At 30.3% G+C, this 12,837-nt stretch overlaps 3 protein-coding genes across 4 annotated transcripts; 1 reads left to right on the forward strand and 2 right to left on the reverse strand.

Annotated features, from left to right (window-relative positions):
• Window positions 1–540: 540 nt before the first annotated feature.
• Window positions 541–1,536, reverse strand: LOC119668637 (cytosolic Fe-S cluster assembly factor NUBP2 homolog). Its single transcript, XM_038078213.1, has 3 exons — window positions 1,385–1,536; window positions 852–1,294; window positions 541–782 (listed from the first exon to the last, which is right to left on the reverse strand). Exons 1-3 carry the CDS (start codon window positions 1,493–1,495, stop codon window positions 557–559), a joined length of 780 nt encoding a protein of 259 aa, XP_037934141.1. The 5' UTR covers window positions 1,496–1,536; the 3' UTR covers window positions 541–556.
• A 145-nt stretch (window positions 1,537–1,681) lies between these two features.
• On the forward strand, window positions 1,682–2,224 carry LOC119668638 (UPF0729 protein CG18508). Its single transcript, XM_038078214.1, has 3 exons — window positions 1,682–1,774; window positions 1,842–2,097; window positions 2,159–2,224. Exons 2-3 carry the CDS (start codon window positions 1,861–1,863, stop codon window positions 2,210–2,212), a joined length of 291 nt encoding a protein of 96 aa, XP_037934142.1. The 5' UTR covers window positions 1,682–1,774; window positions 1,842–1,860; the 3' UTR covers window positions 2,213–2,224.
• A 981-nt stretch (window positions 2,225–3,205) lies between these two features.
• On the reverse strand, window positions 3,206–9,094 carry LOC119668639. Of its 2 annotated transcripts, none has more exons than XM_038078215.1 (9): window positions 8,968–9,094; window positions 7,987–8,385; window positions 7,642–7,924; window positions 7,486–7,571; window positions 7,145–7,421; window positions 7,039–7,080; window positions 5,820–6,794; window positions 5,542–5,764; window positions 3,206–5,480 (listed from the first exon to the last, which is right to left on the reverse strand). In XM_038078215.1, the coding sequence occupies exons 2-9, from the start codon at window positions 8,379–8,381 to the stop codon at window positions 3,655–3,657; spliced, it is 4,107 nt and encodes a 1,368-aa protein (XP_037934143.1). In that variant the 5' UTR covers window positions 8,382–8,385; window positions 8,968–9,094; the 3' UTR covers window positions 3,206–3,654. The 2 variants fall into 2 exon arrangements, with proteins under 2 accessions (XP_037934143.1, XP_037934144.1); XM_038078216.1 differs by having other exon boundaries at window positions 8,954–9,094.
• Between the last annotated feature and the right edge of the window lie 3,743 nt (window positions 9,095–12,837).

Consider the following 12,837-nt stretch of genomic DNA (forward strand, 5'->3'; position numbering starts at 1 on the left):
GATAAGAAAGTATTCTACTGTGACAAAGTCATAAATGGACACGACTAATTGTATGTAGTGTAAAAATAAGATGTATACACTACAGGTAAACAACAATCTCTATTATGAATTATGGTTCTTCGAATTGAACAATAAACAATCGCATCACTCGCTATATCGCTATATCAATACGTTTCCATAAGTTGGCTGCTAGTACAATTGATTTTTGTTTTGATCAATTCTCCGACAAACTTGGAAATTATTTTATTAAAATACTTGATAAACCCCTAAACTAATACAAAATTCTTTGGCTATACTTTTAAGCGTATATGTGCTCCATCTTAATAAAGTAAAATTTATAGAATTTAGGATTCTCAATTTTTGTAAATACTACAGGCACGCATTCCACAAACAATTAGCTATATCATTTTGTTGCGAATTTGGTTCCACTTGAATGTTTAATTTTTTATATTAATTGGATAAAATTTAATTATTTCAACATCACATTGACAAAAATATTTTTTATATTTATATAGAAGTTATTAATACAAAAAATGGAATTAATGTGAAAATTAAATTAAACGCGTTCAACGGTTATTTTTTTTACTAACAAATTAAAAGCATCTGCCGATGACGAATCAGGTAATTCTGAAACCACTGCTTGTGTCGTTCCGCGGAGCACTCCAACGCGAGGGTCAATGGGTAATGTGCCTAAATGTGGTACACCAACTAATTTTGCCAGCTCAATACCGCCATTGGATGAAAAAATATTTGTACATGATGTACAATGTGGACACACAAAACTACAAAATAAACGAATAAGAAATTAAATTTTGATTTAATAGGAATGCTGTAATTAGCTCCATATTTACCCGCTCATATTTTCTAAAATGCCTAAAATATTAATTCCAGTTTTTTTGCAAAATGTTATTTGCTTTCGAACATCATCTAAAGCTACACATTGAGGCGTAGTAACTATAATTGCTCCATCGCACTTCACCTCACGCATGCACTCCATAATAGTTATATGCTCGTCAGATGTACCAGGCGGCGTGTCAATTATCAAATAATCCAATTCATCCCATTTTACGTCTGTTAGGAATTGCCGGATCATCATAGTTTTTTTTGGACCTCGCCATATCACTGGATCGTTGCGATTTTTCAGCAAAAATCCAATAGACATCACAGCTAGAGTTTTACTCTCATCTGTGTATATTGGCACCCAGCCCTCTTCACATTGATAAATTTCTTTTCCTTCTAAACCTAACAAATACGGGACACTAGGTCCACATAAATCAATATCCAGTAGTCCAACCTAATAATAGATATAGGAATATATTAAAGATCCTTATATGAATTGTGCACCTTTCAAATGTGTGATGAAATACTTAATCGTCGCACTTACTTTATGTCCATGTTCGCGGAATGTCAAAGCTAATTGTGTGCTTACAGTAGATTTACCAACTCCACCTTTACCAGATAGAACCAAAATAACATGCTTTACTTTTTCCAACATTTGTAGTAGATATAAAAACAATTTTAGCAAGCTCTGAAAATTCGTTTAAATTTTTAATAATCACAGCTGTTTCTTGTTGAAAACGTCAGAAGCAATAGAAACAACCCTGCGTTTGCAGTAGCCTGAAACAAATGGAATGAAACATGATAAGAAAAATTGCTGTCAGAAATTAATTTATTCATTATGTATAAAAAAAATTTCTCAAGTCATTGAGGGAAAAACTTGTATTTTAAACTAGAAAAATTAAATTAAATATTAAATTTCTTGACAACACTAGAGGTAATTTTTTTCCGCGCTTCAGTTATAAAATTGATAAGAAAATTAACAACTCCAAATCGACTTTCAGATCTACCAAACGACTTACAATGGTTTGCGTACCTTGCTTCATCATACCAGTTCTGCTCTATATATGGCACAGATTCATACAACCAATTATGTTACGTTACTGGAATCCATGGGCTAAGAAAGACGAAAATGGAAAAATTAAAAATGCACCAGAATTTCCCTTTGAATGCAAGGGCAATGTGTGCGCTTTTGGTAAGAAGAAAAACGAACTGACGCCTGCTAATGAAAATGATGAAACGGCAAAAACAACGGATGGGGTACTAAAGCCTATCAACTTAAAAGCATTTAAAATTTAATTAATATTTCTTTATTTGGTAGGAAACAGCAACAGCTCAAACTGTTCAAGATGACGTGGTTAAAAAGGACAACTAATTTAAGAAAAAACATTAACTTTAATTTAAAAACGCACATAATTCCAATTTAAAGCATTTGTGAGAGGATGGAAACAAACTATTATTAAAAAACTATTGCTTCAATATATTTAAATATAAATTATAGTCATATATAATTTATTACCCTGTAAACTAGATAGTGTCGTTTGATGTTCACATATTTATACATATATAACATAGTGTGAGTTAATTTTTCCATTGCATCCTCAATCTATTACATTATTCGTGCAGTTTAAATGAAAAAAAAACATGTAAATATATTTAACTTTGTAAAATTTCTGAAATTAACAACAAATTTAAAAATACAGATGCAGAAAAGCTCCACCTAAACCAAACCGATAGCATCTTGGTTTTATGCCGAAAGTTACTAGACATCGACTCCTATTGCAACTCACGTCGCTGTCGTACCGTCTGTATATATATATTTATATATAAAGAACACTAACTTACTCAGGAAACACCAATAACAAATTAAACACGACGAAGTATTTACTATAGATTAGTAATTCCAAATGTTTTCTTAATTTAATTAATAATTTAAACAAATATTTTTGATTTACATTAGTTAAGGAATCCGAAATGTTTTATTTTAAATATTGTAATTTTAAATTATCACGATAACTGTTACTAGTTACATATATATAATCATTTGATATACACAAACAGTGTTTTATTTTATGAATTAAAATATATTAATTGTTTTTATAAAACTTTATGTTTAATATAGATACGATGTCCGCAGGTGCATGGGTACACGACATGCATGTATATATATAAAAAATATATATTTAAAATAAAAATTTCTTAATTTAAATTTAACGTATTAAGTTAATATTCTTTTTTAACAGTAAAATAGTTTCGAACACATAATTAGCTTATATTTGATCTAATGTTTAAAAAGAAATAATTAATTCCTAAAATCTAAATTTATTTAATAAATATTCTTCAGAATAGTTCTTTATATATGTATAGTTTGAAAATACTTAAACATGTTTCGCTAAAATATTTGCACATAGAAGGTAATTTTTTAATACATAAACTTAAGTGATTAACTAAGAAAGGCAATTGTAGAAGTATTGTATACTTTCGTAAGTTACCTTTGATTAATTTTAACAGTTCTTATCTTACACATAACAAACTGGCCTATTATTTTACTAACATAAAATATATACGTACATATAACTTTACTTACATGTGTTTATAATATATAACTTTTGGCAGTAGTATCGAACATAAACACATATGTATATATAAAGACCAAAATAATATATGAGAAACATATTTAGCTAAAAAAAACATGAAATAAAACGATTGACCGTAAGACTAATGAGCATTAAAATCTTAACTTAAAATCTTAAGTTGACGCGGGTGTGGGGCTTTCAGTAAGGTCGATAGTTTTCTATTAACAAAATGTACGTCTTGTCACTTTTTCTTGCGCCTGGTATATCCTTTGAACGCTTTTCCTTTTTTAGTTATAATTTTTATGCGTACACCCTCCTTCGTTATGTAGTAATAACTGTTTTTCTCAAAATTTATACTCTCCGGTAACGACACATCTTTGTCTAAAATGTTATCAGGTGAAATTTTATTTTTAACCTTTTTTGCTCCTGTTAACGTATCACCAGTTTTGATACCACTATTTTCACGTTTGGATTCTTTATGACCAAATTTCAAATTTTTCGGCAAACGACGCCTTTGCTTTTTTGGTATTTCGTCGTTAGCAGTTGTAGTAGAAGGAGAGCTACCACCATTAGATGTTATATGATTCACACCTTGTTCTGGTGTTTTGACAGCAGCAGGACTTATATCCATATTTACATTTGATTCAGTAGTGGACAGTTCTATATTTTCGTATGTTTTCGGTGTGCGCTTGCGTAGATTATGACTCAATTCTGGCAAATGATGAGTTGTGTCAACCTGATTGTTTTGAACTAACATCGCAGCATTACTAAATATTTCTATTTGCTTTGTTAAGATACCACTTGGGTTGCGGTATGATGTATCAGGAAGTATTTCCTGAGTTGATGAAACTTCATGATCAGACGTTTGAATTGGAGATTTATCATTTATGGCATTTTGAAATTCGTTTGGCACCTTCTCTATATGCTCTGCCAAAGTAGGTAGAGTTGGTGTAGGTACATCTCTGCTCTCACCATTAAATAAGTAAGGTGGGACGGTAGGCGTTGTTTCAATATTCAGGAGCTCCTCTTTATTTCTTGACTCTGTTGTTTCATTGAACTTTACAGGGTATACAATCGTTGGTAATGAATCAACTTCATCGCAGTTGATTTTAGTAGAGGACAATGCTAGTAAAGGTTCTTGCACTGTCACTGCAATCGGTATTAAGGTTTCATCATTTTTCAACGAAACAGGATTAGTTGGCTTTTGTTCTCCATGTGAAGACAGAGGTGCTGTAGTTGCTGCCATATTTGCTAAAAGAGTTAGACTAGAAGCAGCAATCGAAATCTCTGTAGATAATTCCATACTATTTATTAACTCATGCTTTTTCGCGTATTCTTCCGAATTTATTTGCGATATTTCATTCACTGTCTTAGAAGAAGCCATAACATTACAATGTGTATCAATAGGTTCCGTATTTACGGCGGTTTCTTCTCTCGTATTTAAGCTTTCTGCTATTGCTTTGCTCTCAGTTAATATGCTTGCACTGTCTTCTGGGGCATTTCGGTTCATACATTCAACATTTTCTTTACTCAGCTGATTATTGATTTTATTAAAATTATTTACACCAATTCTATTCATCAGTATCTTTTCTATATTCGAAGTCTTTTCAATTTTGCAAATTAATGACTTAGTTCTATTTATATTTTCTATCTTTTCCTCATCATTTTGTAGATTTTTTGCGGAATTTACTATATTTATTTCTACTTCACATTTTATTTTTCTCTTTTTTACCGCACTTACACGTTTTTTTACTTTGTTCTTGGCAAGATCTACTCGCTTCTGCGACATATTTTTGTTTTTATTTTTGTCGATTAAATTATTGCATTTCTGTTCAGATATAAGTGCGAATTTTGGTAATGAAATTCCAATTTTATATTTATTTTCTAAACTGATATCACGTTCTATAACAACTCTACACTGTTGTTTTAGTTTTGGATCATTTCTCATTTCTTGCAAATCTAAAATCCTTTTATTATTGTTTTCGTTTCTCTGATTATAATTGTTCATATTTATAGCTTTAGTCTCATAATAATTGCTAAACAATGACGGCAACTCCTCGATCCTCTCTGTAAATATTTATTATTTAATAGAAAAACAAAATAAACATTAAATATTTCTTTATCATACCTTTTTTACCCTTCGTAGTGGACGAGGAAGATGTCGACGAAGCTGGTGATAGGCACGCAAAACGTTGCCAAGTAGTCTTATAATGTTTATTAACTATTGATTTATTTATAGCAGGTTTTGGTGGTTCTTTATGTACATTGAAGCTTGTAGGAGTTGGTCCAAGGGGAGTTTCATTAAATTTCACTTTTTTTATTTTATTATTTTTAACAGCATCACTCTTTATCTGCAAAATAATTTATTTAAAATTCTATGGAGGATTTTATTTATTAACAACTTACGGATTTGGCAACTAATGCAGGTATGGAATTCCTTACACTTAATTGAGCAGTTTTTGTTACAGGTATTTGGGGATCATGACTAGTATTTTGTGAGAATATATGGTTATTTGAGTCGCTTTGAGTAGCATATGTAAAATGCTTGAAATTATTTGAATTGGGAAAGTCTTCATCAATCTGGTTGTGTTGATCTTCAAGTAACCCAAATCTGTATGGTGTTGTTAGCAAATGTAAGCTGTCAGGGCGGTATGAAAAACTATCCACAATACGTGGCATGGAGAAATTAGTTTTAGCATGTGAATTAGGAACTACGGAAGAAATATCAGTTTCAGGATTATAGGAGTCCTTGTTTAATAATGTTTGATCGTTTTTAAGTATGGTAGCACTTGCTGTTGAACTTTGTATATCTCTTTTAGAATCCAATTTTTCAGAATATGGACATTTTTCTGTTGGGCTTCGTTCAAACATATTTCCTTTTTCTTTCGGAGATGCATACGTTCGAATATTGGAATGATGTATACGCGGCGAGGTCAGCAACTTTTCATTTAAGTCTTCATTAACATTTTCTAATAGCAGATTATCATCAAAAAGATTATCCTCAGCTAAGTTATTAGGACAATTTTCATTAGAATTTATAAAGTCAACAAAATCCAAGGAAAATAACTCAGGTTCATTAACATTAACTAAATCCGTTTCATCATCGGAATCTGAATTTATTTCTATTACTTCGACCGCGGCAGGACATACTGGTTTTGTTTGCAACATCCAAACCCTTTGTTGTAGCTTATGCAACCAATCTGTTTCATTATTCACATCCACACCGTTGTCACATGTTAAATCTATTGTATCATATACTATCTCATACTCCGATTTTACAGGTTTGGTGTTTTTCATTGGTGGTATTTCACTACTATTAACAACGTCCGCAAAACTAAATTCATCTGTAGATTCGTCAACCAATTCCTCAAAATCAAGAATCTATAAAATATATAATTTTTTTTAATTGAACTAAACATGTAACTTAATTGCAATAAAAAATAAAAATTAGCTCAGTACAATTTGTTATCAATTATTAAAGGAATTAAGAAAGCCAGTTGAAACTTAAATGAATAACTATTCAAGCAGCAACTGGTATTCAACTCTACTATAATATCAGACCTTTTACTTAAACATCATGGCATATTGCAACTAAGTTGTACTACTATAAATGTTATAAACTCACTATGGTATCCTGATTATTTGGTGTATTATCTTTAATGGATGCCTGCAATTAAAAAGGATTATTTGTCAAATATGTAATTTAATATGAAAACTTCATTCACATATACATTTCTTAGCTCGGTAAAGTAGTTCAAATTTTCTAATATATACTTCGTAGCCGTACGCAAAGCATCATATTGCGGTAAGTAGTAATTGTAATGAATATTGAAGCGCAAAGAGCCAGAAGGACGCATGAAGGAATTAGCATAATTGAGCACTCGAATTTGCTGCTCTAAATCTTGCTCTAGTAGTTTCCATTGATGAAATACAATTAAGTATTGTATGTAGAGTTTATCAGACATTACTTGTTGCGTACAGTTTAGTGGTGGTTTAGGTAAGAATTTTCTTTGAAAGAAAAATTTTTATTACAAACAGAAATAAAATTTGGTATTTGGTATACATTTCTTACTTTATAGTCGTAGTCATTACCATTCGTTCTTCGAACATATCAGGTATAAATACAAACATACGAAGCAAGTTCATTTTCGTTACTTCCTATAAAAAAGAGAAAGAAAAATATGGTAAAATGTAATACTTTTAGTATTGAATATTATGAATTACATACTTCATCAGGCACTATAAGATGTCTATGTATTGTATTTGATATTCTGTTACAGATAATATCTTTGTGATCCTTGAAGTCTCTGGCGCAATTTAATTTACAAGAAATATATAAAGCTACCAATTCACTCATGTAGAAAAAATATTCCTCTGAACATGTGGAAAATTCGTCAATAAAAACGTAACTGATGTTTTGTATTAATTCCATTGTTCTTGTCATACTTCTTGCTAAAATACGACAACGTAAGCTCGAAGTTTTTGCGTCTTTAAATGCCTCCCGACATCCACTAAAATAAAAAATATTATTAATTAATAAACAAATATTTATGCATCATTTGGTAATATTTACTCTGTAAAGAATTTAAGGGTTCTTAGCAATTTATCAGGAAATCCGATTTTTCCAATTGAGGCTATGGAATAACGCAAACGTCGATGCGTTTCCGTAAGATAGGAATATATACTCTCCGCATATTCATTTGGAGTTGTTGTGTTTGTTGTGTCAGAATTGAACTGTTCGTTCAGTGTGTGTCCGTCCTCTTTTTGTTGTAAAATTTGCTGCAGTGGACCCGCCACTTGTTTATGCTGTGCAGGAAGAGTGGTAGACTTAGCGGTCAATAGAATTGTACGAGCTGCACATGGTTGAGGTATAGAAGGCTTTAACGAATGCGCCGCAAGTGTTGACAGCGATTTTGTTAATGCAGGAAGGCTCATGGAGCATTTCTGCTGTTGTAGTTCTTCACTCATGCCTCTGTAACAAAAAGATTATACGTTTTAGCTTTACGGTTTATTATAAATATAACTTGAAGATATTATTTTTTCCAGTTTTATATTTAAATTTATAATTTTTATTTTTGAAAGGCACATGAAACATTAATTTGATAGACAAAATATATTGGTGCGGACACACATTTTCAATAAAAACATTTGTACATACTTGCATATATATAAATACCATAATTATTTAAAAATAGAATAAACTAATCACAGGTACTAATTCTTGATACACAAAATTATTTTCTCTGTTGCTTGGTGGGAAAGTAATTAACTCACTTATACCGAAAAACGTGAAATAGCAACGAAAGAAACAAATTTAGCAGGAAATTTTAATATAACATTAAGTAAACTTTTAAATCATTAACAAATTTAAATAATATTACTTAAATATTTGGAAATTATATTTTCCGCTTTGTTTATTGTTTTGTTTTTTCATTCTTCTTTCACCTAAAATTTAGATAGGGCAGAAAACAAATATGGCGTCTCAGATTTCAGTAACAAAATTCACATTTTCATCGCTGAAATTTGAGCAGTGAAATTACCTTTCTCTATTTACCTTAATATTATTTATAAGAAGAATTTTATAAGTTACATTTTAAATTAATTTTTAAACATTCATTGCACGTATATAGACATACATAGAGAGCAAAACACAAATCTCTATATTCTACTTTCCTAACCGCTTTTCATACTTTCCAATTTTAATTGTATAATTTTCAGGTTATAGCGTTGCCAATCACTTCCACAGAACAAATGCAGTGTTGGCAAAACAAATATTTTTACAAATACTTTAAATTATAATAACTATAAATAAAAATGGAACATAAGTAAAATATATTAAATATTGATTTATTAATTTAATAATACAGCGTTCACATTGTGAGATTAAAAGTAAACTAAACAATAACCGATTCCCCATACAAAAGTTTATTTCCTTTTCGTCGAGATTAATTTCCTTAGAAGTGGTAATTATTTTTCTGTGCAACTCTGCAAATGTCTTAATATCGTAGATTTTTTTTACGATCTTAGAGGAAAAAGTCTATTCTATACTATTTTAAGTTTGAAAATACCGAAGAAAGTAAAATTTTAATAAATTTGTTTAATAATAGTTTTGTACAGAAATTTTGTTAAATTATTGTTACAAAACTATTTATTGAATTTATATTACAATTTTTTTGTACAAAATTGTGATTAAATGCTTTATTTACAAAAATTTATCAAACACGAAACAAAACACAAGAGAAACGGCAAAATTAATCTCCAATGTATAATGTAAACGGTGGAGATTAAAAATGCAGATTAACTCTAATCTCATAATGTAAATTTGTTTTTCGTCAAAAACTCGTTGTCATCAAAAAAAATAAATTTGATTTTTTGATAATAGTTAATTATATAGCGTTTTCGATTGGTAAACCTGAATTAAATTTTTCAATCGATATGCTCTTTTAATACACTTTAGTGCAATCATATTTTTAATTGGTAAATCTGGGACAAAACATACAACACTCAAGATTACTTTATAACACCATAGATATTTTGTCAGAAATTAACAGCTGTTTTATATGATTTGACAGTTTAAGTGTGATTAGATTTGATATATGTGTTTATGAAAAATTTAAATATCTGCTAATACTACTACAAAAATGTTAGACTACTCTAAAAATTTCTATTAGGCAACAAAATTGGAGGGATAGAGAATAAATCTAGATTGAATTCAGGTTTACTAATCGAAATCGCCATTAGTGAAGTTATTGATAAAATATTTATGAACTATTGCTTTTATTTACCAAATAAATTTAAGCATTTATTAAGGGTTAAGAAATAATAATAACACGTTCACAACATCGCGTTTTTGCATTTTTTATATAACATATCTGTAGAGATATTTCAGATATCAATTTGAAAAGACAAAAATAAATTTTTAATTGCCTCTATTTAACATATAATGTCTAGAATTTAATCCAAACGAATATTGGATTAAATATTGAATTAAACGAACGAATATTCGTAGTTAATTGTACCTGCAAAAGTTTATTCGTTCGCAAGCGTTCGCACCTCAATGGAGTCATTCACACAAGTTGTAATATAAACTATTATTATAATAATGGTACTCTAACTCTACTCTAACAAACTTTATTCAAACATATTTCGAAATCAATTTTAGGAGCTTTTAAACACAAAATTTTAAAGTTCTGCAGTTGACAGACAAATCATTAATTTTAATTTTAAAGTTGATATGCACGAAAATATATGGAATTACTAAGTGTCTACACTGGCTAAAGTTTCGTTATATTTTTATATTTCAAAACAAATACGTATTAGGCTGCGGTTACTTTGCGTTCGAAAACGTACGTATGTTTTTCGTACGAATACGTCGCATATTGCGGTTGCTTTGTTTATGAACTGACAGTTCTGCTTTGTTTATTTTAAACACAAAATGGATAGTGAAGATAGAATATATTTAGCAGAAAATCTGTTATTAAATTACTTTTAAATGTCAAACAAACATTTAATTTTGGCACATGATTTTTATTCACTGTGTTATAAAAGTAAAAAGTTTGCATCTTCCTAACCAAAGAATCTCAATTCATTTTCTAAAAGTAATATATGTTTGCAAACATATTTCCATCTATAATATAAAAATTATTTGAAACAACACACCCCTCTTTATTTCATTACTTCTAGATTACTTCAATTTCGCACGAATATGAATGAATTTCAAATAAAATATTTTGTTTAATCAAAGAAGTTTACACCACTCACACATGATTACGTGCATTTCATTTGTTCGTACGAATACGCAAGACAAAATCCGCATGTAATGGATTCGCAGCCTTATACTTAAAGTTTGTTTGTGCATTAAACTTGTTACATGTTAGTAAATAAATTTGAATGTATAAAAAAATCTTGCCAACATCTAGTTAGTGTAGGCGCTAGGTTAGTATCTGTTGCTAACTAGCCTTTAGAAGATTAAAGTATTTACATAATGGTTAAAAAATATATTTCTTGCGAAAATTGATGTTAAACTGATTTTAGAAGACATGAAGTACTTTTAAGTAAAATTATTTGAAGAATATTTACACTGACCTCTCAAATCTGAACATGGAAGAAAACTTAAAACTTGAATTATCATCTCCGATATCGAATGTTCTTTCTCGAAGGGTAGTAAGCCACATGGCAGTGTTTCTTTTCTGTAGAAAGGGTGATAAATAATGCTTAAATTGTTGAAGCAATCCGGGTCCAGCGTTGTACAATAACAGTTTATATAGATAACATTGTTATCGTAGTTTCCGATTAATTTTCCGAGGTATGATCTAACGCTATAAACGCTTTACTCTAATTCCGCCATAATAATGCAATGAGTTCGATCTAGGTGTTACGTTTTTAGTAGAGAGTATAAAATTCTTGCTTTTCCTCAACTAAGATTGTCATTAACTTGGCTTATCAGGGTCTGTAAGCTTCGCTGGAAGGCCAACTGGTCTAAAACGGACTCTAAATGGTAACAGATGGGGTATTCAATCTGGAACCGTGCTTTGTTTCTTCACAGCAAAAATATTGAACTAATCCTATTTTTTGAAGGCAAACAACTGAAAATGTTAGCTTCAGAAAGTTGCTTAAACAAAAACTAATGACGTCTACCGAACAAGACCTTGTAAAAACAGCAAGTCAAATTAGTGGCAACCAGACTCAACGCTCTCACCAGATTCAAAATTGATATGGCAAATTATCGTTTTGTACTCTGCCCAGTCCCTGTTTCAATTGACCACATATGCTCTTACTCAAACCTTGATCTCGGATTTGCTCAATCGGATTACACCCAATTGAGACGATTGGAATCTAAATAAAGTCTAATCTCACAGTTGATATTTTTACTGTCGTCTCCAAAGTAGAAATTGGGACTTAGCTTGTCGCTTAATCTTAAGTTCACTTTTCGAATATTGGTAATTTGCTTTCAGCGGTTAAGTTTACCGTTAAAAGTGATACATAGAGATAGTTTAAAATCCTGGATAGGTGAAGATACTTGTCAGATAAAAAAAATTTACTTAATCTAAGTCTCTAAAGAAACGCTGCAGAGAGTACTACAGAATCAGTCTTAACAGAGCATTGCATATTAGGAATACAGTTAGTGCGATATAATCTACCTATAATGATTTTTGCTGTAATTGTGAAACTTTTAAGGATGAGCAGACTGTGTTTTACCTTATGTATCTGTAGCCATCTTTGGCCAATAGAAGATTAAATGTCTATGGGGCCCTTTTCTTGCCGACCTGATGGAGTTTAAAATGACAATAGTTTATTTGATGAATTTGTCAGTTTGGTTATTTTTTTTTAAATGGGGGTTTAGTGTAGTTCTTAACATTCTCCATGTAGGCTATTACTTGCACTCAAGTGGGTTTTAACGCATTAGACCATTTCTACCTAACCC

Source organism: Teleopsis dalmanni, chromosome 1 (genome assembly GCF_002237135.1).
Source record: "Teleopsis dalmanni isolate 2A chromosome 1, ASM223713v2, whole genome shotgun sequence".
NCBI lineage: Eukaryota > Metazoa > Arthropoda > Insecta > Diptera > Diopsidae > Teleopsis > Teleopsis dalmanni.